Source organism: Halichoerus grypus, chromosome 6 (genome assembly GCF_964656455.1).
Source record: "Halichoerus grypus chromosome 6, mHalGry1.hap1.1, whole genome shotgun sequence".
Classification (NCBI taxonomy): domain Eukaryota; kingdom Metazoa; phylum Chordata; class Mammalia; order Carnivora; family Phocidae; genus Halichoerus; species Halichoerus grypus.
In genome coordinates, this window is record NC_135717.1 from 56,412,050 (window position 1) to 56,438,069 (window position 26,020).

A 26,020-nucleotide genomic window follows, 5' to 3' on the forward strand; every position below is an offset into this window, starting at 1 on the left:
CACCCACCCCAGGATCCAGCTCAATGGCAGCTGATTGCCCCAGACTTAAAGTGAAGGAGGCTCACCTACTTATATAAAAGCACTGGGCTAAGGAGGCAGGCATCTAATTCAACACACACATCTAGGAGCCTACAGGACCATTCTCCAGGGATGGAGATTGATGCATGCCATCTTCATGCTCCTTCTGCTGTGCTCCAGAGCAGCAGTATATTCCAGAAGGAGCTTTCATACATCTGGTGCCCTGATTTCTGCCGCCGCCACCTTGACTGCCCAGCTCTAGAAGCCAGGGGAGCTTACAGTCCTGGTTCCATGGGACTGTAATAACAAGTGTCAGCCAGAAAGGAGCTCATATCCCTGCCTGGCACCCCAATGTTTGTGACTGCTGTTAGGGGATACCTCTACATGACCTGGCTCTGGTGACCAGTGGGGTCACTCATGGATCCCACAGGACTGTAACCAACAGAAAAAGAACTTGTAAGCAGTGACTATCCTCAGGACACAGCAAGAGGCAACAGGCCCAGGAACTTGGACTTTAGTGAAGGAGACCTATTAGCTAATCGTAACTGTGGCCTGAGAGGCAGGCTTCTAATTGAACATGCAGCTGGGGGCTGACTACAATCCTTTCCAGAGTCCTTGAGGGGAGGTACTGTCTTCACACTCATACTTTGCTGTGCTCCAGAGTGCCAGCATCTTTTGGAGGGGAACTTTCCATGTCTGGTACCCTGGTTAATATGGCTGGTACCCCCGGTATTTGTGGCTGCCACTCAGGTGGCACCTCTTAATCACCTGGCTCTGGTGCCTGTAGGGGCTTGCCTTTCTGGGTCTCATGGGATTGTGGCAATAGTCAGACACTTCTTGGCAGGTTACCACCAGCAGGACATTGCACAGACAGTGAACTGAAGCACACCACCCAGTCCTTCTGTGAAGGAGGCCTCTATGCTTGTCCTGGGGTTATGGTCTGAGGGCCAGGTTTCAGACTTGGCACACATTTATGGCCTACGGAGATGCTTTCAAAGAATGCAGGCTGTGGACGTCATCTTGGCTTGCTCTCTCTCTGCTTTGATCTAGCTTGCCAGTGTCATCCAGCAAAGAGGTTTACATTCATCTGAGGCTTTGATTTTTGCTACTGCCATCCATGGGTCACCTCCAGATCATCTGATTCTGGTGGCTGGCAGGGATTAGGCTTAAAGTCCCAAGGACCATATATATTGGTATACTTTAAAAAGATGATGCCTGAGGTTCTGGCTTCCAGTGAGAATCTAGGTGTTGAGATCCTCCCCTTTGGGATACTGACAAGTACTGGCACATACTTAACTACTGGAGGTGATGAAAACTATAATAGTCTGCTTGGACAAGCACAACGGTTTGAGATACAATGAAGAGCTGGGGCAGGGTTGAGTCACAAGGTTCATATCCTACACGAGGCCACTCCTTAAAACTGGGAGAGGTGGTTGTTTCATCTACTTTACAGAAACCAACATGGAGTCAAGCAAAACTAAGAAACAGAGGAATGTGTTCCACATGAAAGAAGAACAAAACCTCAGAAAAAAATCTTAATGAAATGGAGCTAAGTAATTTACATGATAAAGAGTTGAAAGTAATGGGTCATAAAGATGCTCAAAGAACTGGGGAGATGAATGGATAGGCATAGCAAGAACTTCAAAAAAGAGAGAAAATATAAGAAAGTACTAAGTGGAAGTCACAGAGCTGTAGAATACAATAACTGGATGAACAATATACTATATGGGTTCCACAATAGACTAGATGAAGCAGAAGAAAGGATCATTCAACTCAGAGACAGGCAGTGGAACTCACCCAATCAGAGCAGCAAAAAGAATAAAGGATAAAAAAAAAAAGAAAAGTGAACACCAGCTTAAGGGAATGATGCAACAACATCAAATGGACTACCGTTCATATCATTTGGCTCCCAGAAGGAAAAGAGAGAAAGGGTCAGAAAAAAATACCAGCTAAAAACTTATTATTCAAAAAAATAATGACTATAAACTTCCCTAACCCAGGGAACAAAACAAATATACAGATCCAAGATGCCTGGAGACTTCCAATAAAGAGGAACCTAATGAAATCCATATTGAGACATATTATAATTAAAGTGTCAAAAGTTAAAGACAAGGAAAGAATATTAAAAGCAGCAAGAAAAGAACAATTTTTATGTACAAGGGAACCCCCGTAAGACTATAAGCAGAATTTTTAGCATAAACTTTGCAGACCAGGAGGAGGTGGCGTGATACAAAGTGCTGAAAGACAAAGAACTTCCAACCAAGAATATGCTACCCAGAAAAGTTATCGTTCAAACTTGAAAAAAAAGAGTTTTACAGAAAAGCAAAAGCTAAAGAAGTTCACCACCATTAAATCAGTGTCAAAAGAAATGTTAGAGGGACTAAACATTGAAAAAAGGAGCATGAATTAGTAATAAGAACAAATAATAATAAACCTCACTGGAAAGGTAAATATATAGTAAAGGTAGTAGATTAATCACTTATGAAGCTAGTATGAAAGTTAAAAGAGAAAAAAACTATGATTACAATAATTAAAGGATATATAATATAAAAGATAGAAAGACGTAAAATGTACATAAGAAACATAAAATATGGAGGGGGGAGAAAAACAATATTGAGCTTTATAATAGGATAAAACTTAAGTTGTTATCAATTTAAAATAGACTTATAGATATAAGTTTTTATATATAAGCCTCATGGTAACCATAAAGCAAAAATCTACAGTAAATATACAAAAGAGAAAGAACTAAAGCATACCACTAAAGAAAGCCATCAAACCACAAAGGAAGAGAGCAAAAGAAACAGAGAGAAGCTATTAAAAACAACCAGAAAATAATGAACAAAATGGCAATAAGTACATACCTGCAAATAAATACTTTAAATGTAAATGGAATAAATTCTCTATTTAAAAGACATAGAGTGGCTGAATGTTTAAAAAAACAAGAGGTATCTATATGCTGTCTACAAAAGACTCACTTTAGCGGTAAGGAACCACACAGACTGAAAGTGAAAGGATGGAAAAAGGTATTCCATGCAAATGTAAACCAAAAGAAAGGTGGAATAGCTATGCTTATATCAGACAAAGTGGACTTTAAAACAAAGACTGTAGTAAGAGACAAACAAGAGCATTGAATAACGATAAAGGGGTGAATCCAAAAGAAGATAAAACATTTCTAAATATTTATACATCCAACATAGAAGCACCTAAATATATAAAGCAAATATTAACATACCTAATGGGAGAAATAAACAGCAATACAATAATAGTAGGGGACTTTAATAATGGATAGATCAATGGATAGATCATCCAGATAGAAAATCATTAAGGAAACATAAGCGTTAAATGACACATTAGACCAGATGGTCTTAACAGAAATTTACAGAACATTCCATCCCAAAGCAGCAGATTATACATTCTTCTCAAGTACATTTCGAACATTTTCCAAGATACATAATGTTAGGCTGAAAAACAAGTCTTAATAAATTTGATTTCTTCTTTGACCCATTGGTTGTTCAAGTAGCATACTGATTAATATTCACATATCTGTGAATTTTCCAGGTTTCTTCATGCAATTAATGTCAAGTTTTATACTATCATGGTCAGAAAAGATGCTTAATATGATCAAATTTTTTAAATTGTTAAACCAGTGGTAGCTTGAAATTGGCCAAGGTTGGAGTATTTACACCACAGGCATTGGCAAATGTGACAAATCAGGGCTTCCTCTCCCCTGAGCAAGTTGTTGAAGTTGTATACTTCACCACAATTAGACAACCTGTTGGCCTGGCTCAAAACTTTTCACTCCCTCCCCACCCCAGTTTGAGGTTTACTGAGGCCTGTCGAGAAGGCCAAATGAGACTTTGCTGCCACACCTGACTGTTTAAGCAAGACTGATACACAATGGTCCCAAGCTTCAGGGAAATAAAACTATCACATTCGATCAAATAGCAACTGCTTCCTTGGAAATTAAAGTTGATTTTATCCCCACCAAGATTTTGAGCAAATTCTTATGAAAGAAAAAATACATTATATTTTTACTTTGACTTCCTTGAAAAACAGTTTGTGTCATTTTGAAATCATTCTTGCCTTTCTATCAAGCTTAAGTTAGAACATTAAAATTACCATCCATTGCCAATTAGGATAAAGGTGCATTATAAAATAGATAGTATAGTGCCTTTAAAACATTTTTGTTTTAGTGACATACATTCCCCAACAAATTGTAGCTGGCTCCAATCTAACTTAGTATTGAAAGATGTCAATCATAATGTATCTAATTTTACTAGGAAGTTAGCTGCATAGAAAGGCTTCTGACTTTATAGTCATTGATATTTAAAACTAAGTAAACATATTATAGCAGACCTACTTATTACAAAGGAAATGTTCCTGGCCATTTTATAATGAGAAGACAGTACTCAAGCTATTTACTTCCTGAGGCTGCTGTGTTTAGGGAATCTTTTGCATATTGACTCTAGAAATGAAGCATCATCGTCTAACATTACAAAGGGAAGACTAAAGAATAAGGAATATCAAAAGAAGCATTTTTTTTCTACATACTTGCCCTTTCTTACTGAAAAATAAATCACCAACCAGATTTTTTAGAAAATTAAAATTACCATTACAATTTATAAAATGGGAGCAGGGCTGGAGCAGAAAACCATCTGAGAAGGTAAATTCACACGTATGCCACAAGTGTGGGCTAATTTATGGGAGAAATGCATCTCTGTAAACCTTGTTAAGTAAAATGCTCTAAATCACATCATACTTTCTGCAAATTTACGTTTATACTTGGTTTTCAGTTACAAAGGATAGCCCCCACCCCACAAAGACACCCCACCCTTGAAAGATAGCTGTCCCTATGATATTACTCCATTTTAATGGATGGCACAACTAAAAATTCTGAGAAGATGAACAGCTTGCTCAATATTGTATTGTAAGTGGGTGAGCTAAGAATTAAACACATGACTTTTGATTCACAGTCTGGCTCTCTTTCCAATGTATCACACTGCATCTCATTTATTTTCATAATGAAGTTGAAATTAATCCCATCAGAAACATTAGCTGGTCCCAGGACATACAATAAATCATACTAAATAATGCAGCAAGTTATTTTCAAAAGAATAAATAATGTCTATTTAAATCATTATCAATAATACTCAAAATAAAATACAAATTATAAATAACATTTGAAATGACACTGAGTAAATATATTAAAATTGAAAATATTCTTCTAGAAACTTCTCTTTGGAGATAAAGACTCACATGCTATGATTAGTTTTATCTCAATTAAGATATAAATAGGGCTGGGGCACCTGGGTGGCTCAGTCATTAAGCGTCTGCCTTCGGCTCAGGTCATGATCCCAGGGTCCTGGGATCGAGCCCCACATCGGGCTCCCTACTCCGCGGGAAGCCTGCTTCTCCCTCTCCCACTCCCCCTGCTTGTGTTCCCTCTCTCGCTGTGTCTCTCTCTGTCGAATAAATAAAATAAAAATCTTTAAAAAAAAAAAGATATAAATAGGGCTTCTTAAAAGCCCTATATAACTTCCGGTTAATTAATGTAATCATTAAATACTTATTGGGGACTTATTAGACACCTAGAAGTTATCTTGAAGATATTCATCTATTAATCCCATTTAAGCTGCTGAGATACTGATTTAGTTTCCTATAACATCACTTCATTGTGAAAGCCAACCTTTTTGTCTGTGGAAATGCGTGGGGAAACCCCAATAATATTAAGTCAGTAGGTTTCTTTTTTTTTTTTTTTAAGACTATATTTATTTATTTTAGAGATAGAGAAAGAGAGTGCACATGCAAGTAGGGATAGGGACAGAGGGAGAGAGAGAATCTCAAGCAGACTCCCCACTGTGCAGGGAGCCCAACGCATGAAACATCCCTGATTTCATGACCCTGAAATCATGACCTGAGTTGAAATCAAGAGTCAGTCACTTAACCGACTGGCCACCCAGGCACCCCTAAGTCAGTAGGTTTCTAAGTGGTGTTCCGTATAGATCAGTTTTTTGTAGCTAGTTTCTACCAAACCCTTGAAGAGCTCAGGTCTACAAGAAACCAAATGCTGCAAATAAGTATAATGCTGTAAGATTTTCAGTTAATACAGCTAATCATTTTTACAGGGCAAAGCTTTTTAAAGAAATGGATGATGAATGTATGACAGATAACAAAAAAAAAGTATACAGAAGGTAGACTGAGTTGAGCTATGAGTAATACAGATATATTATAATGACATTTCAACCACTAAAGGTAGAAGAATTCAATTTACATTGTTTTCAACTCTATGTGATAGTAGCTTCAATTTAGAATGCTGTGGCTATTGTCAATTGGCATAGGAGAAAGGGATCTTAACCTTTTATTTTCTCCATACACTCCATACACAGACAAGTTAAATATTCTAAAAAGCCTCCAGAATTAATTCCTAAAAATGCCAATGTTCTTCTTCACGGCCCCAGTGAAATCTCCAAACTGCCATATGTGAAAAAGTCAGATATTAATTTTTTAGAAAAGAATACTTTCCCTGCCCTAGGCAACTAACTTTTGGAGTTTTGATATTAATTACATGTGTAAGACACATGTCAGGAAAGTCTTCAACAGTGACTGACGTTAGACAACCAAGAGGGAATGGGGTGTCTATTTACAAAGGGGTGGGGCGTGGCATAGGAAAAGGGACTCCGATTGGTGAAGCCCACTCTAAGGCCAGCAACAGGGATGGAGTAGGAAAGCTGTCACCACCCAAAGTCTATAGGCTGCCCGGAAAGAGCTGTAGCTGGAGGTACAGAAGAGGGCCAAGGGCCACTGGACAAGAGTGATGGCCTTTGATAGAGGATTTGTCATCTCTAAACCAAGCGCACAGAGAGCATCTGGGAGAATAAATACTCCAAATTTTCTCTCCTCCCACTTTCCACTCTCCTGCCAGTGATTTGCATAGACTAACCCTAACCAGAAGCCAAAGGTTATGAGAGTCCAACTAATGCAGCCCAAGGAAGTCAGCCTTGTGGAGCATGCAGCAAGAATAAAAAAGAGTAGAGAGTAGATCTGGAAGATTAAAAAGGAATTTTATAGCGCAAACGAAAATTCATTCATGACGCTATTTTCAGAATTATTTTGGGGTAAGTGAATTTACTTTGCTGCTCTAGTTTGATATAATGCCCAAATCAAGCAGTACCTCATAGAAAAACAAAAACCATAATTTTCAGTACCTCCTTTATGAACATCTGCAGCATGCAAACACAGCACCAGGACAGAAAGAATGAATAAACAAAGAAGGAAACTGCTCTTTAAGATTTTCCTATTTCCTCTCAAAACAAAATCACAAGACTTTTGAAGATGAAAAAATGATGATCTACTTTCCAAATTCATAGAAAGAAATCTCCAGACATATATGGGAATTGCCAAAGATGAAAATAACAGTTCAGTGATTTTATACTACCAATTTTTAGAACTAGGATTCCATATATTGCAAGGGATCTAAGAGAACCAATAAATTCAGTGTCTCCATCTCTTAAGAGTTCCATTCTATAGTTAGAGTGAGTTACAACAGTGAAGGAGCTAACATGGGTAGTATACCTGGTAAGATTTTTAAGGATATATGAATGACTATTAACATTTTGCCTTTAAATTCTTCCGACTCACATAAGCAACCACCTTGTATCTAGTATATATCTTCTTTTATTTTCATATATTTACTCAGTAAATACCTATTGGGAATCTTCTATCCCTGAGGTACTGTTCTGGGGACCAATAATACAATAGTGAACAAAATAAGATAGTTTTTTAAAAAATCTATGTTCTCAGGAAATTTATATTGTAATAGGGGATGACAGACAATAAACCAAATGTATGAGCTGAATTATGTTCCCCATAATCCATATGTTGAAACCCTAACACCCAGTACCTTAGAATTGGATTGTATCTGGAGATAAAGCCTTTATATGGGGGATTAAATTAAAACGAGGCCATTAGGGTGGCTCTAATCCAATCTGACTGGTGTTCTTACCACAAAAGGAAAGTTGTATATACAGAGAGACACCAGGAGTGGGGCATGCATAGCGAAAAGACCACATGAGGACACAGCAAGAAGGTAATTGCCTGCTAGCCAGGGAGAGAGGCCTCAGGAAAAAACCAAGCCTGCTGACACCTTGATCTTGGACTTCCAGCCTCCAGAACTGTGCAAAAATTCATTTCTGTTGTAAATCGAAGCCCCAGTCTATGGCAACTTGTTATGGCAGCCCTAGCAAACTAACACACCAAATAATATGTAAATTAATAGCATGTCGAAGAACTATGTACTCAGTACCATGAGGAAAAATACTGTAGGAAAGGAGGGAAAGTGTGTGAAATAGGGCTGCAATTTAGGTAGGGTGGTCAGGGAAGACCTCACTGGAAAATAAGAGTTGGGCAAAGACTTCAAGAAGTGATAAGGGAAGCCATGCACATACATGGGTTGGAAATAGGAAGAACATTCTAGGCAAAGGGAATGACAAGTGCAAAGGCCAGAGGGAGAGGCAGGCATGGTATGTTTGAGGAACAAGATGTACAGGGTGGCTGGAAATCATCCATGAGTCATGCAGGAATCCACTCATGGGTGGCAAGAGATGAGGTCAGAAAGGTAACAAGAAATCTGATCATAGAGGCCTTGCTATTCAAAGTATGGACCTCAGACTAGCAGTACTGGCATTACATGGTTAAGACTGTTAGAAATGCAGAATCTCAGGCCCTATCCCAGACCTACAGAATCAGAATATGTATTAAAATAAAATCCACAAGAGATCTGTAGGCACATTAAAAATTTTAACAGCTTTATGGAGGTACACAGTTGACCCCTGAACAACACAGGTTTGAACTGTGCAGATCCACCTATATGTGGACTTTTTTTCAATACAGAACAATACTGTAGGTGTATTTTCTTTTTCTTATGGTTTCTTAACATTTTCTTTTGTCTAGCTTATTGTATTGTAAGAATACAGTATATTATATATATAACATATGTGTTAACCAACTGTTTATGGTATCAGTAAGGCTTCTGGTCAATGGTAGCCTATTAGTAGCTAAGTTTTTGGGGAATCAAAAGTTATCCACGGATTTTCAACTGCACAGGGAGGGGGATCAGTGCTCCTAATCCCATGTTGTTCAAGGGTCAACTGTAATTCATATACCATATAATTCACCCACTTCAAGGGTACAAACCATTGGTTTTTAAAGAGTATTCACAGATATATACAACCATCACTAGGGTCAATTTTAGAACATATTATCACCTCAAAATGAAATTTGGTACACTCTGGTTATCACCCCCAGCAACTCATAAATTTTTATTTACTGTGTCTTTATTTTGATTCATCTTGAAGTATTTTCTGATTTTGCTTTATATTACCTTGTGGACCCACTGCATAGTTAGGAGAATTATCTAATTTCCACATATTTATGAGTTTCTCTCAAATTTTTCCTGAATATTGATTTCAAATTTCATTACGATGTAGTCAGAAAACATACTTTGTATTAATTCTACCCTTTTAAATTTATTTGAGGTTTATTTTATAGCCTACCATATGATTTATCCTGGAGAATATTTTATGTTGAGAAGAATGTACATTCTGTTGTTGTTGGGTGGTGTATTCAACAGAAGTTTGTTAGGTCTCGTTTGGTGTATAGTGTCATTCAAGTCTTCCATTTCCTTGTTGATATTCTGTCTGGTTGTCTACTGACTATTAGAAATAGGGAAAATAGGGTACTGAAGTCACCAATTATTACTGAATTGTTTATTTCTCCCTTTATTTCTGTCAGTTTTTGCTCTGTGTATTTTGGTGCTCTGTTATTAAGTTTATAATTATTAAATCTTCCTGCTGAATTGCTCTTTTTAGGATTATAGAGTCTTCTTTATTTCTATTAATATTTTTTCTTTTAAAAGTCTATTTTGTCAGTTTAGCCACTCCAGCTTTCTTGTGGCTGCTCATTGCATGCTATATATTTCTCCAACGTTTTACTTTCAGTCTATTTGTAAATTTGAATCCAAAGTGTATCTTCTGTAGATAGTACATGGTTGAATCCTATTTTTTAATCTGGTCTGATAATCTCTGCCTTTTGATTACATGATTTAACCCATTTATACTTAATGTTATTGTTAATTTAGTTAGACATACCGCTGTCATTTAACTCTTTGTTTTTATGTTTCATGTATTTTTTGTTCCTCTACTTCTTCTTTATAGCATTCTTCTGCCTTAAGTGAATATTTTATAAAATGTTTTAATAACTTTTAATTTTATCTTTTAGTGGTTGCTCTAGGGCTTACCATACACATCTTACCTTGTCAGAATCAGCTTCCAATTTATACTTACCTTAACTGAACTGATATATAAAATATTACTTATAGTTTATAGCTCTATTCCCTTTCCCCACCTTTTGTGGAAATTCTGTTATACAATATTACATCTATTCATGTTATAAACCCACCTGCACATTGTTATAATTATTACTTTACCATCTGTAATCATTTCCTTGGCCCAATAACAGCTTTGCTCCCCCTGACCTCCTTTGTGCTGTTACTGGCAAATATAATACATGTCTGTGTGAGAAGTGCTTTTAAGGGCCTTGAAGGCTACTATAATAGTTTTGCCTTTAATTCTGAGTGAAATGGGAAGACACTGGGATAGAGAAGTGACTTGATTGGACTTATATTTTAAAAAGGTTTCTTCTGTATACTTTGTTGAGAAAAACCTCTTAGAGAGTGAGCAGGAGACCAATTAAGAGATGTTTGCCACAATCCAGGAGTGGAATAAAGATGGCTTGGACCAGGGTGGAATTGGCAGAATTAGTAAGAAATGATCAGCTTCTATAAATGATTTGAAGGTAGCCAATGATATTTAATGACAGATAATGAGAGGACTCGAGAATAACTCTGAGCATTTAGGCCTGAGCACTGGAAGAATAGACCTGGCATTAACTGAAGTTGAGAAAAGTGCTGGAGTACAAAGTATTTCCCTTTGGAAGAAAGTCCAGGAGATCCTGCAAGATGTCTAAGGTTTGAAATACCTTATAGACATCTCAGGGAAGTGTTGACTGGGCAAAGGAACATTCAAATCTGGGAAGAGGTTCAGACAGGAAATATAAACTTGCAAATCATCGGTATGTACACGGCATTTAAATCCAAGAGACTAAACATGGTCTTTGAGGATTGAGCATGAAGAGAAATGAGGCCTAAGGACTGAGTTCTGGGGCACTCCAGTGTCAAAAGTGAGAGGAGATGAGGAATCTGCAAAGAAGAATGAGAAGCCAGTGTATTCTGACTTTCTTAATATGTCTGACTTTCTTAATATACTGTGAGCTGCTATTATCATCATGTTTCTTGTGCAAGAGTTCTCAACCACACATCCTTTGAAAATGTTCACCTCTAGGTTGAGAAAAACTATCACTGTACCTGTCCAGTGCTGAGCACAAAGAAGCTGTTGTGTGTGTGTGTTTTTTTAATTTTTTATTGTTATGTTAATCACCATACATTACATCATTAGTCTTTGATGTAGTGTTCCATGATTCATTGTTTGTGCATAACACCCAGTGCTCCATGCACAGCGTGCCCTCTTTAATACCCATCACCAGGCTAACCCATCCTCCCACCCCCCTCCCCTCTAGAACCATCAGTTTGTTTTTCAGAGTCCATCGTCTCTCATGGTTCGTCTCCCCCACTGATTTCCCCCCCTAAAGAAGCTGTTGTGTGTTTCTGAAACTGAAATTTAATATGTGATTAGAACACAGAAACACCCAAAGGTTTCAGATATTAATTCTGAACTATGCCAATAATTAACCATCAGCCATGCTCTTACCAAGAGAAGCCAGACTGATTCCAAACTTGCAATTAGGGTACCTGCTGTGCAAGATAATGCCACATTAACACTATTTACATTTCAGAAGCTTAAGTAAAATAAGTATCAAAAAGTGAAGAAAGTGTATAGTATTTTCGAGATGGATTGCTTTTGAGGAGCTGCTCATTATAAAGTCAAATGTTTTATATTATAAAATCTTATATTTGTGACTGTCAACCCTGCTCTCATTAAGAGTAGTACCATAGAGTACTGAAAACAAAGTAGTCAAAATTTCATCCAAATCCTAGTTCTGCCATTTGTAACTGTCTGATGTGCTGTAAGCCCTTTAAACCCTCTGGGCTCATTTCTTTCACTTGTGTAATTAGAATAATGAAACCTACTCTGAAAAAAATACTGCAAGGACTATGGATGCATTTAAATTACCTTGCATATAGAAGGCTCACAAAAGTCGTGGTTGTTAAATTATCACTATTTAATAACTTTGGCAATAACAATAGTCATTATCATAAAATATAATCATGCAAAGGATTATGAATTGAATAGTACATTAGTTATCTGTGGACATATAATAAGTTACTCCTAAACTTACTGACTTAAAACAATAATCAACATTTATTATTAAACAGTTTCTGAAGGTCAGGAATTCATCATCAGCTTAGCTGAGTGGTTTTGGCCCAGCAGTCCTCATTAAGCTGCAAAGTCAGGAGGTTGGTCAGGGCCGAAGGATCTACTTCTAAGAAAGCTCACCTCACATGACTGACAAGCTGGGGCTAGCTGTGGGCAGACCTTAGTTCCTTGACACGTGGACTTCTCCATATCCTCATGACACAGTAGCTGGCTTCCCCCAGAGCAAACAATCTTAGATGGTAATATCAAAATTTTTTATGACCTGTCCTTGAAAGTCAGACTCTGTTACTTCTGCTGTACTGTTACACTGTTAACTGGTTACACAGGGCAGCCCCCTTCAGTGAGGTAGGGGAAAGTGTGTGGATACCAAGAGAGCACCACTGGGCACCATCTTGGGAGTTTGGCTACTGTAAATAGTAAATAAACTATACTTTTAACATTACCTGCTATATTTTTGAAAATGTTGGACAAAAGTAATAGATTTGCTTTCTTTCTCTGACCACTTCTAAAATTAGAAATAATTTCAATTAGTTCTTAATAACCTTAAATAAGTTTGATTATTTTTATTGTTATTGTCATTGTCTATTAAAGGTTCCTTTCAAATGACTAGTTATTTGAGCAAGTATAATGAAGCCTTCTGATGTGAATACGTAATCAACATTGTAGCATAACTAGAAAGTCAGCATTTTAATTTCCCTCTGAGGGCAAATTCAGCTTTGTTTCCACTGATAAATACTTACAATAAAACAACACACTATTTCAATCTTCAGCATGGCAAAAAAGATTTACTAAGCAACTCTTACCAAGTATTAATTAAGGAATTCAGATTAGGATTATGCTAATTATTTTCCAGCATCAACACCCCCCACCCACACACACAATCTTTCATTTTCCCGCCCTTTCATTAACTGGTTGCCTAACATTAAACAAGTCATTGTCCCACTGTTTAATCTTTAAACCGAGACAACAGATTTTGTAGAGAAATAAAAGTCATACATGTTTTTGGTAAGAACAGAAAAAAGTATACAGATTTGAAGAATTTGAGACTATTCCCTCAATTTCTTAAACTGTGTGATTGTTACTTCTTATATACTCTCTGAGGTACAGAATGATGGTTAAATCACCTTTTAATAGACCTGGCATAATTGTTTGGCATAAATGTAAAAAAAAGTTTCACAGACTTCTTTCAAAGCCTCGATATTAGCTCATCTGCCCCAACTTAAAATCTTATATCAACAAACACAGCACTGCTTTAGTTACCAAGAGAAATTTCCTAAGATATTAAGAATGTACCATGTTGGTACAAATGGCTGTTTTGTGTTAACTTCTTTCTGATCTTCATACCAACGAAAGAAAAAAGTGCTAGATTTTGGAGCCCTTAAATCTGGTCTAAAAAGGCAAGTTAAAGGGTCAGAGGTGAAAAGACAAATAAAAGTGTGGGTATCATTTTAAGAAGCAATGAAAGCACCACAGATTTAAAGCTGAGTAGAAACCAGTCATACATCATCCCATGCCAAGAAAATCTTGCACACGACCAAAAATCATTTTTCCTGATAGACAACATGAAACTTAGGAATACTTGCTTTGTTAGCAAGCTGTCAGTGATATGCTCACATTCAGGTTTTTTGAGGTTTGATCTACCATAATTTTCACCTCTTCTTTTCAAGCTGCAATTCAGGTCATGTTGTACTCTCCAAGGTAATAAATAGTGAGGAACATTCTGGGCCAGTCTTCAACTCACTTTGCCATTCACCCTGCGAAACGGTGCTTTCTAACTAGCATCTTTACGGTGCCCCATTCAGATGATACCTTTCAGAAAATTCTCGTCAGTTATTTTAAATGGTACTGCACGATATAGCTCATCAAACATACACACTCACCGAGCAGTGAAGTGTTTAAGCCATGCTTAGCCTATGCAAGTAAGTGTTGTTCCAAATCTTAATTCTGAGAGTTTGAATCTTACCCCCAAAAAAGCTCTGAATGCAAGTGAATATTTCATGCCTCTGATGGCACAGGGAGTTGCAAGGCAATGGCTTACCTTCAGTTCCTGAAAAGATCTCTAAATCTCTCCTTTCAATAGAGACATTATATAAACTACTCAAGTTCAAGAGATGTAAGAGACTGCTGTTGTTTTTAAAAAAATGTTTTCTTCTAACTTTAAGAAACACCTTAGAGGCCAAGAGTCAAGAGAATGATGAAAATAATAGAACCATTTAATATATATGTGGCAGAAACATCTGGTTGACCACCACGGATTGGTATTTCCTTTCTACAGCATATAATTGGTGCTGCAAGCAGGTTCCCAGCCAGGTAATACAGACCTGATGCCTACCATGTGCCAACACCACTCACGGGTCAAAACTAGTTGCATGACCTCAAACACGGAGGTGGGCCCAGTTCCAGCCGATAAGATGTTACTAGAAGTGACGTCTGTCCCCTCCAAATCATGGGTACTTTCTCCATAGCATCTTCTTCAACAGCAAGCCTGGGATCGTCTATTGAAGATGGCTACATCATAAGATGGAAGGAGCCAGAATCCCTGAGTCAATACTCAAAGGAAAAGTTGCCTGATCAAGAAGGAGTACTTACATTGAACACTGTATAAAAAAGAATAAAATTTTGTGTTGCAGTGTTGCATTTTGGGAGGTTTTGTTAGAAAAGTTCATCTACCCTAACTGAAAAACCCAGAGAAATATTCAAGGGAAAAGGATGAGGTAAGGAAAAATGGAGAAACATAGAGATTCAAATTAAGAGAAAGAAAAATAACTATTGGTTTCAAAAGGAGTTGAAGTTATGGATCTATGGCTAATTTTTTCAGAACTAGAAATTAGAGGTGGTAGACAAAATATATTTCTTTGAAGACCTAAGAAATATATTCATTCATTCATTCATTCATTCACCAAATATTCACTGAGCAACTACTATGTGCTGAGGCCTGTGATAGGCACTAGAGACAAAACTGTGAACAAGCTCTCTGGAGCTGTCTTTTTTTTATTGAGGTATAAATTACATACAATATTATGTCAGTTTCAGGTGTACAACATAGTGATTCAACACTTGTATACACTGAGAAATGATCACTACAATAAGTCTAGATATCATCTATCGCCAAAATTAATATAATATTATTTACTGTATTCCCCATACCATAAACTATACCCTGTGTCTTATTTATTTTATAACTGAAACTTTGTACTTCTTGACCCCTTCACCCATTTAAACCACTTCCCTAACCCCCTCGCCTCTGACAACTGCCAATCTGTTCTCTATATCTATGTCTCTGGGTTTTCTTCTGCTTTGCTTTTCATACACAAGTGAAATCATGTGGTATTTGTCTTTTTCTGACTTATTTTAGAGCATAATACCCTCAAGGCCCATCCATGTTGTTGCAAATGGCAATGCTTCATTCCTTTTTACGTCTGTGTAGTATCCAGTGTGAGTGTGTATGTGTGCACACGTGTGTGTGTGTGTGTATGTGTGTAGCACACTTTATCCATTCACCCACTGATGGACACTTAGGTTGTTTCCATGTCTTGCCTACTAGAAATAATGCTGTGAAGTACATAGGTGTGCATGTATCTTTTAGAATTAGTGTTCTCATTTTCTTCAGATACATACCCAATAGTGTAACTGCTCAATCATATGGTAGTTCTATTTTTCATTTTTTGAGCAATCTCCATACTGTTTTCCAGAGCTGCTGGATCAATATACGTTCCCACCAATGGTGCACAAGGGTTCCCTTTTCTACATATGTGGCCAATGCTTCTTTCTTGTCTTTTTGATAATAGCCATTCTGACAGGTGTAAGGTGATATCTCACTGTGGCTTTGATTTGCCTTTTTCTGATTAGTGATGTTGAGCATCTTTTCCTGTACCTATTAGCCATCCAGATGTCTTTTTTGGAAAAATGTCTATTCAGATCCTGACCATTTTTAAATTGAATTTTCTTTTTGGTATTGAGCAGTATGAGTTCTTTATCTACTTTGGATATTAACCCTTATCAGATATATGATTTGCAAATATCTTCTCCTGTTCAATAGGTTACCTTTTTATTTTGATGAGGGACTTCCTCTGCTACACAGAAGCTTAATGTAGCCCCATTTGTTCATTGTTGCTTTTGTTTTTGTTGCTTTTATAGAGTCAGATTAAAAAAAACATTGCAAAGACTAATTTCAAAGAGCTTACCACTTGTTTTCCTGTAGCAGTTTTGTGGTTTCGGGTCTTATATTCAAAACTTCAATCCATTTGAGTTCATTTTTGTGTGTGATGTAAGATAGTATCCGGCTTCATTCTTGTATGTAAGCTGTCCAGTTTTCTCAACACCATTTGTTGAAGAGACAGTCCTTTCCCCACTGTATGTTCTGGCCTTCTTTGTGGAAATTGATTGACTACATATACATGGATTTATTTCTGGGCTCTCTATTCTATTCCATTGATCTATATGTCTGTTTTTATGCCAAAACCATAATATTTTAATTACTAAAGCTCTGTAGTATAGTTTGAAATCAGGGAGCATGATACCTCTGGCTTTATTCTTTCCCTAGATTGTTTTGGCTATTTGTGGTCTTTTGTACTTCCATATAAATTCTAGAATTATTTGTTCTAGTTCTGTGAAAAATGCCATTGGAACTTTGATAAAGATTATGATGAATCTATACATTACTTTGAGTAGTATGGACATTTTAAATATTAACTTCCAATTCAGGGACACAAAATATCTTCCCACTTATTTTTGTCTTCTTCAATTTCTTTCATCAATGTCTTATAGTTTTCAGAATATAGGTCATTCACCTCTGTAGTTAAATTTATTTATATGTATTTCACTCTTTTTGATGCAGTTGTAAATGGGATTGTTTTCTTGGTATCTCTTTCTGATTGTTCATTATTAGTGTATAGAAACACAACAGATTTTTGTGTATTAATCTTGTATCCTACAACTTTACTGGATTTATTTATTAGTTCTAATAGTTTTTTGGTGAAGTCCTTAGGGTTTTCTACATATAGTATCATGTCATCTGCAAACAGTGACTGATTTAATTACCTCTTCCTTCCAATTTAGATGTCTTCTATTTCTTTTTCTTGCCTAATTGCTGTGGCTAAAACTCCCAAGACTATGCTGAATAGAAGTAGGGAGAGTGGGCATCCTTGTCTTATTACTGATCTTAGAGGAAAAGCTTTCAGGTTTTCACTCTTGAGTATGATAATAGCTGTGGGCTTGTCATATATGGCCTTTGTTATGCTGAGGTACATTTTCTCTATATCCTCTCTGCTATGAGTTTTTAACATAAATGGATGTTGAATTTTGTTAAAAGCTTTTCTCATATTTATTGAGATATCATGTGATTTTTATTGTTCATTTTGTTAATGTAGTGTATCACATTGGTTGATTTGCAGATATTGAACAATTCTTGCATCCCTGGAATAAATCCCACTTGATCATGGTGTATAATCCTCTTAATATATTTCTGAATTTGGTTTGCTAACATTTTGTTGAGGATTTTTGCATCCAAGTTCATCAGGAATATTGCCTGTAATTTTCTTCCTTCTGTTTTGGGGTTGTCCTTGCCTGGTCTGGTATTAAGGTCTCATAAAATGAGTGTGGAAGTGTTCCCTCCTCTTTAATTTTTGGGAAGAGTCCAAAAAGAATAGGTATTAAATCTTCTTCAAATGTTTGGTAGAATTCACCCAGTGAAGCTGTCTGGCCCTGGACTTTGCTGCAAAGTTTTTGTTTACCAATTCCATCTCCTTACTAGTGATTGGTGTATGCAGATTTTCTATTTTTCTCATCATGCACGCTTGGAAGACTGTAAGCTTCTAGGAATTTAGCCATTTCTTCTAGATTGTCCTGTTTGTTGGCATATAATCTTTCACAGTAGTCTCTTAAAATCCTGTGTATTTCTACGGTATCAGTTGTAACTTCTCTCTAATTTCTGATCTTATTAGAGCCTTCTCTCTTTGTTCTTGATGAGACTAGCTAAAGGGTTGTTTTTTTTTTATCTTTTCAAAGAACCAGCTCTTGGTTTCATTGATCTTTTCTGTCTTTTTAGTCTCTATTTCATTTGTTTCCAGTTTGATCTTTAATCATTTCCATCCTTCTATTAAATTTGGGCTTCATTTGTTCTTCTTTTTCTAGCTCCTTTACATGTAAAATTCGTTTGAGATTTCTCTTGTTTCTTGAGGTAGGCCTATTTTGCTTATGAACGTCCCTCTTAGAACCACTTTTGCTGCATCCCATAGGATTTTGTATGTCATAATTCTGTTTTTATTTGATTCCAGGTATTTTTAAAATCTCTTCTTTGATTTCTTCTATGACCCAACAGTTGTTTAGTAACATGATTATCTCCATGTATTTGTAGTTTTTGCAGTTTTCTTCTTGTTAATTGATTCCTAGTTTCATACCACTGTGGTCAAAAAAGATGCTTGATATTATTTCAATCTTCTTGAGTTTATTGAGACTTGTCTTGTGTCCTAATATGTAATCTATCCTGAAGAATGTTCCTGATGCATCTGAGAAGAATGTGTATATTGCTGGTTTTGGATGGGATGTTCTGTATATATCTATTAAGTTCATTTAGTGTAATGTGTCATTTAAGGCCACTGTTTTCTTATCGATTTTCTGTCTGGATGATCTATCCATTGATGTACATGGGGTGCTAACATCCCATATTATTATTGTATTACTGTCAATTTCTCCATTTAGGTTTGTTAATATTTGCTTTATATATTTTGGTGCTCCTATGTTGGGTGTATATATATATTTATATATGTTATATCTTGCTGGATTGACCCCTTTAGCATTATGTAGTGCCTATGTTTTTTAATACAGCCTTTGTTGTAAAGTCTACTTTGTCTGATATGAATATAGTTATACCAAATTTCTTTTCATTTCTATTTGCATGAAATACCTTTTCCATCCCTTCATTTTAAGTTTATGTGCGTCCTTGCTTCTAAAGTGAGTCTCTTGTAGGCACTATATACATGTGTCTTTTTTTTTATCCCTTCGGCCAGGGGCACCTGGGTGGCTCAGTCGTTAAGTGTCTGCCTTCGGCTCAGGTCATGATCCCAGGGTCTTGGGATCGAGCCCCGCATCGGGCTCCCTGCTCCGCGGGAAGCCTGCTTCTCCCTCCCCCACTCCCCCTGCTTGTGTTCCCTCTGTCGCTGTCTCTCTCTCTGTCAAATAAATAAATAAAATCTTTATCCCTTCGGCCACTCTGTGTCTTTTGATTGGTGATTTTAAACCATTTACATTTAAAGTAAATATTGGTAGGTTGTACTTATTGTCATTTTGTTCATTGTTTTCTGGTTGTTTTTGTGGTTCCTCTCTGTTTCTTTCTCCTTCTCTTTCTCTCTTCCCCTGTGGTTTGATGACTTTCTTTAGTGTTACATTTAAATTCCTTTCTCATTTTCTTTTATATATTTACTATAATTTTTGCTTTGTGATCACCATTAGGTTCATATATATCTCATATATATCATCTTATGTATATAACATCTTATGTAGGTATCATCTTATGTATTTGTTTTAAAGTTGACAGCAGCTTAAATTTGAACACATTCTAAAACTTGATATATTTACTCCACCACCACATTTTATGTTTTTGATGTCACATTTTACTTTTTTTATTTTATGTATCCCTTAACTAGTTATTGTAGTTTGAATTTTTACTACGTTTGTCTTTTAACCTTCATAGTGGTTTTTTAAGTGATTAACCCACTACCTTCACTGTATATTTACTTTTTCCAGTGAGATTTTTACTTTCATGTTTTCTTGTTATTAATTAGTGCCATTTCTTTTCAGCTTAAAAAAGTCCCTTTAATGGGGAGCCTGGTGGCTCAGTTGGTTAAGTGACTGCCTTCGGCTCAGGTCATGATCCTGGAGTCCCAGGATCAAGTCCCACATTGGGCTCCCTGCTCAGCAGGGAGTCTGCTTCTCCCTCTGACCCTCCCCCTTCTCATGCTCTTTCGTTCATTCTCTCTCTCAAATAAATAAATAAAATCTTTAAAAAAAAAAAAGTCCCTTTAATATTTCTTACAAGGCTGCTTTAATAGTAGTAGGCCTTTAGCTTCTGTGTTCTAGAAAACTCTACCTCTCCTTCAATTCTGAATGATAACCTTGTTAGGTAGACTATTCTTGGTTGGAAGATTTTTTTCCTTTCAGCACTTTGAATATGTCCTGCCACTTCCTTCTGGCCCAGCATAATTTCTGCTGAGAAATCTGTTGATAGCCTTATGGGGTTTCCCTTGTATGTAACAATGGGAAATTGCTTTTCTCTTGCTTCCTTTAAGATTTTCTCTTTAACTTTTGACATTTTAATTATAATGTGTCTTGGTGTGGATCTCTTTGGACTCATCTTATTTTGGAATTTCTGGGTTCTTAAACCTGGATGTCTGTTTCCTTCACCAGGTTAGGAAAATTATCAGCCATTACTTCTTCAAATAAGTCTTCTGCCCCTTTCTCTCTCTCTTCTCCTTCTGGGACCCATATAATGTAAATGCTATTCCACTGGATGTTGTCCCATTGGTCTCTTAAGTTTTCTTCATTTCTTTCTGCTGCTCTGTCGGGGTGAACTCCATTGCTGATCCATTCTTCCGCTTCATTCCTCTACTGTTGAACCCCTCTAGTGTATTTTTCAGTTCAGTTATTGTATTTTTCAGCTCCGTGACTACTGTTGGGTACTTTCTCATATTTTCAGACTTTTTGTTAGACTTCTCACTGTGCTCGTCCCAAGTTCAGTGAGAAACTTTATGACCATGACTTTGAGTTCTTTACCAGGTAAATTACTTATCTGCATATCATTAAGGCCTTTTCTGAGGTTTTGTCTTGTTCATTCATTAGGAACATACTTCTTTGTTTCCTCAGTTTGCTTGACTGTCTGTGTTTGTTTCTGTGTATTAGGTGAAGCAATTACCTCTCTGTCTTAAGAAGTGGCCTTGTGTAGGTGATGAACATTCTTGTTTGACCTTGTCCTAGCTCTTGATTGTCTCTTGAGCCTTTGTGATTGTCTAACCCACACACTTTATTCTTGATATGTCCCTGTCTTTAAGAGTGTGCCAAGAACTGTGAATATTCCAAGGGGAGGAATCTCATTTAGCACTACTTTCAGGCTGATTGGAAAACAGGCCCTCAGGCAGCAGCTTCTAAAGTATGCAAATATATACACCCCTGTGTGGCCACAATCATAATCCCTGCTGGCCTCCAGAACAGGGGCTCCAGAGGTGTCCTGTGGACAAGAGTGCAAAAACTGGGGCTCCAGACAAATATATAACCTCTTCTCTGGGAGGTGTCATCAAGCTGTAGTGAGGTCAGGGTGGTGCTCAAGGATAGTGTCTCCCTGCTTACATTCCCTGGGAGCACCTCCTCAGCCTCCAGAAGTGTGGGAAATCGAAAGCCCGTCCCTCAGGCTGAAGCTCCAGGCTAAGTAAATAGGCCTGTTTCAGAGGAAGACAGGTTGTGTTTCAGTCTGCTGTCTGTGAACTGCCCTGGATGTAGTGGCCTGCCAATAACTGTTCTTTGAACTGTTACCTTTCCAGGACGTTTAGGAACTCCAGCCCCCTTGGCTACCTTGACCAGGCAATCAAAGGGTGTACCCTATGTGGACTGCACATGCCCACTGGACAGCTAGTGCTGGGGGTGGGCATACTCACTGACTTCAGAAAGGCAGCAGGAGAATGTTTTGACAATGTGTGCCCACAAGTTTCAGAAATAGTGGGACAGTGCCTTGTCTGTGAGTGCATGCTGGCTTTTGGCTGGGTGCAGGAGAATATGGTGACCACTCATGCTCACCTGCTCCAGCCAGGGAACAGGAGAGTGCTGCAACCACCCACACTCTCTGGCTTCAGCAAGGCAATGGGATAGGGCCATGTCCATGGAGCTCATAGTCTTAGACAATAAAGAATTGTGATCCCAGAACCCTATCCTGCTGTCCTCCAAATGGCAATGGTTTAATTTTCTTTTATTTAAAAATGTACTAAAGACCAATGGAGAAAATGAGCAGTTTCCCTCCACTACAACTGTGTCTTCCTAGATACTATTTTAGCAAACCGAAAGGGACAAATTGGCTGAAGAAAGAGAAAATTCGAAGTCTTTACCAGACCATGACAAAAACAGAGCTAAATAATTATTTCTAAGAAAATGAAATTACTTTTTATCACCACATACTGAATGGCTTTCCCGACTGTCCCCTGTAAGTCTATAATAGCACTGAGTCGCAGAACACACAACTCCTGACAATAGACTATACAACTGAAAAAATTAATCTCCTGTGTGCAAAATAACACTTTCATAACAATGGACAATTCATGCTTGCTCTCTCTAGACCTTTGTCAAACAGAATACCAGCGCAGGTTAATTATGTGAGCTAGTTGAAAATTGTGTGCATAATGGAAATGCATCCCCCTAAAGAACAGCTAAGAAGAGGTCTCAGCACCAAATCCAAAACAACAGAAAAGAAGTGCGAGAGCAAACATGAGGGCGTAGGCACAGACATTCTCATTAGCACACGGCAGCTAACCATTTTTGTTGATGCCTGTAATAAAGCTGTTAAATTCTGTCCTTGGGAAAAAAAAAACAAAAACCACTTTCCACGATTAAAGAATTCTCTCCCATGCTGACTCAAGGGCTTTGCTCCAAAGTACAGCTATGGATCATCCTTACATTGAAGACTTTTGTCACTTCGGGGAGCAAAAACAGTTCATGTCAGGGAGAATGCTGAAGACAACTTTCACGTGCCGAGTCTCACATCAGGCAAGGAGTCCCACCAGCTTGTCACAGGGTATGTGGAGCAAGGATCAATTTTGCCAAGTTTTATTTTTCACACGTCATTGCACCATGTCTGATACACGGAACCTGCAGTAGGTTTGGGATTCGAGATCCCTGGGAAAAGTTTCTGAGAAAGACCCGTAGCCCCCACACCTAACAAACAAAACAACAGCTACCCCATGATCAAAGTAGATGTGTTGCACCATCTGTAATGTGTGAACTACTTTAAGTCCACCCCAAAGTTCAGTGAACTTATCATGCAAGGAGAGACACATTTGCAAGAGTTTCTTCTAGCCCATCTCTGGTAAGCGGGGGTCCTGGCAGAAATGATATCTCACTCAATTGTGTCTTTTAAGAAGAGCTTCACAAAGGGACTTTTTCAAAAGGCCTGGGCTGGATGTAGTGGAATACAAGTTCAACGTCAGGGGACTGTTAACAGCTTATTCCTGAGCTGAAGGGTCCAAGGAGAGAATGAAGGCAGAGGGAAGGAGAAAAAGAGATGCCGAACAAAAGTCATGACCTTCATTTAAGGTGCAGCACTTTCCTTTGGTCAAGGAGGTAGTTAACCTACAGTACCACCACAAAGAAAGATCCTTTGCCTTCCCCCTCTTTCTGTTCTCCTGGTGTTCCCCTCTGGCTCAAATCCAAACAAAACTAGATGACAAAAGAGCAAGGGGTGTACTGATGAAGTCCTCGTGGGTCAACATTCCAGGGCAAGGCAAGGCACAGACTAAACTGTAGCGAAGGGAGAGAAGTAGATCAGGTATGGCAGACGGAAGGCACACAGCACAGTGGATTTCTCTGAGAAGCATAAGCGTCCTTCATTTGGAATTTAAGGAAAAGAAAACCAAAATTTTATTAGGGCTATCCTTTTGTAATAAACTGGGCTAACATACAGGATTGGATGGTCAAACCAGATGAACTCAAATCAGAGATCGTACGCAGTATCAGGCTTCCCTAATAATTTCAAGGAGCCACGCAGTCAAGAGGCTCAGACAAAGCAGAGGTGCCCAGGACGTCAGGGGTGGTCACCCTGGTACTGTCTTCCTGCACTGGACATGCTTCTCTGGCCCAGAATAGCAGCTGAGGTCTCCAAGTGAGAGCAGTAGGGTTCCTTACACAGTAGGAACATTTACACTATAAGACATTTCCCTTTTACGCCCCAAAAGTTGGATAATCTATGTGCTCCTCTCTGGGGAGACCTGCCTCACAGATCCTGGGTTACAAGGTCTGAGTATAATTCATACTAAATGCAACTCAGCTTAGCTCCTTTGAGGAAGATGACAAGTGTAAGCACAGCCCCCACCCCCACCCCACAGGCACACCCTTCGTCCAGCACTGTCAGACTCTGCTCTCCCAGGTAAGTCAAGGCAGTACCACTCCCATCAGACTCTTAGGCCACCAGGGGCTCTTCCATGTGTGAAGCCTGGAGCTTTTAGATCTCCCTTCCTAGTATGAAGAAGATGGTACAGGGATCTCTCTAAAATACAGGATCGGAAGTTGGTGGGGGTGGGGGAGGGGAGTGGAAGGTGAGCCACAGCTAGAACTAGGGGTAAATCTGCTACCCTTCCAGAATTATAAGTGATTCAGTACAAGTGTACATTTTTCTAGGATAGCATCGAGAATGCTTCCAGGCTCCTCAAAAAGACTAAAGGCCCATAAAAGTCTAGCCAGTGAAACTACACAGAGTTTTCAGTGAATGAGGATCCAAGGACAGATAAATTGAGTCCCTACTACCAAGGTCTGACCTTGGTCTGCACTGTTCACCCCTCGTCCACCCTCCTCACCAGAGAAAGCTTCTCAGAGCCCAAGGTGAAACCTGAGCATGAACACAGTCTCATTTTCCAAAAGGTTTCAAAGTAAAATATTTCAAATGCAAAACACTTCTTTTAAAAATTAAATTAAATGTAAAAAGTAGCACTTACCTTTTTAGTTTGCTAGATAAAGTCTGAAAGCCGTCTTGCAGTCTTTTGCATGTTTCTGTCAGCTGGAGTGACTTCTCAAACAGATATGTGCTGTTCCATGAAAGAGATTTTAAAAAAGATTGATTTAAAATGAGAAGTATAAGATAACATTAACAACATTCAGATTTAATTGATAAAGCGTGCCCAAACGAAGTCTGATTTTCATTCCATTATTGGATTTCTCCATGGACAAGGAAATTGATATTTTCACCTCTGACAGGTCTAAATTAAAAAAAAAAAAAAAAAGTTTGCACTGTAAAGTCAAACAGGAAAGAACTCTCGAAGGAAGACTTCATATTTTCAGGTTTTCATATTTTGTTAGTATTTACAATGAACACATCACTGAACAGCTGTAATCATTCCATACGTAAGCGCTTCATTTTTAAGAGATGCTGTCTCTGGCAGGAAGCATGCAGACACAAGAGATCAATACGTCTCTCCAAAAAGAAAGCAAGGTAAATCTGGCCCTTGATTATTATAACAGCTATGATATAAGAGCTTGTTGCTATTGTTTCATGAACTTGGAAAACTGGAGTTGGAAAGAAACCAAATTAAAAAGCAAGTTAAGGAAATGGATCATGGAGTCGGGCAGCCTCCTAAGCCTCAAAGACACACATGGGCTTCTTCCTCTCACTCCAGACATCAGCTTCCACATCTCCAGTGTGACCTCATACTGCTATTGTCGTGATATATACATGATAGAGAAAACAATGTGAAGCACCTGGCCCCTTGGCTGACACCATAAATACTCAAAACAATATCCACTGTCACTTTCCTTAGACTCCAAAAATATGCACATAATCTTGACTTAACGCTAAATGCATTTATTTA

At 37.9% G+C, this 26,020-nt stretch overlaps 1 protein-coding gene across 1 annotated transcript in view; it reads right to left on the reverse strand.

Moving 5' to 3' along the window:
* ST8SIA6 (ST8 alpha-N-acetyl-neuraminide alpha-2,8-sialyltransferase 6) overlaps window positions 1–26,020 on the reverse strand; it is a 135,992-nt gene that overhangs the window by 47,421 nt on the left and 62,551 nt on the right. Inside the window, exon 3 of the mRNA XM_036097063.2 lies at window positions 25,151–25,240. Coding sequence (XP_035952956.1) covers window positions 25,151–25,240 — 90 coding nt within the window. The remainder of the gene's footprint in view (window positions 1–25,150; window positions 25,241–26,020) is intronic.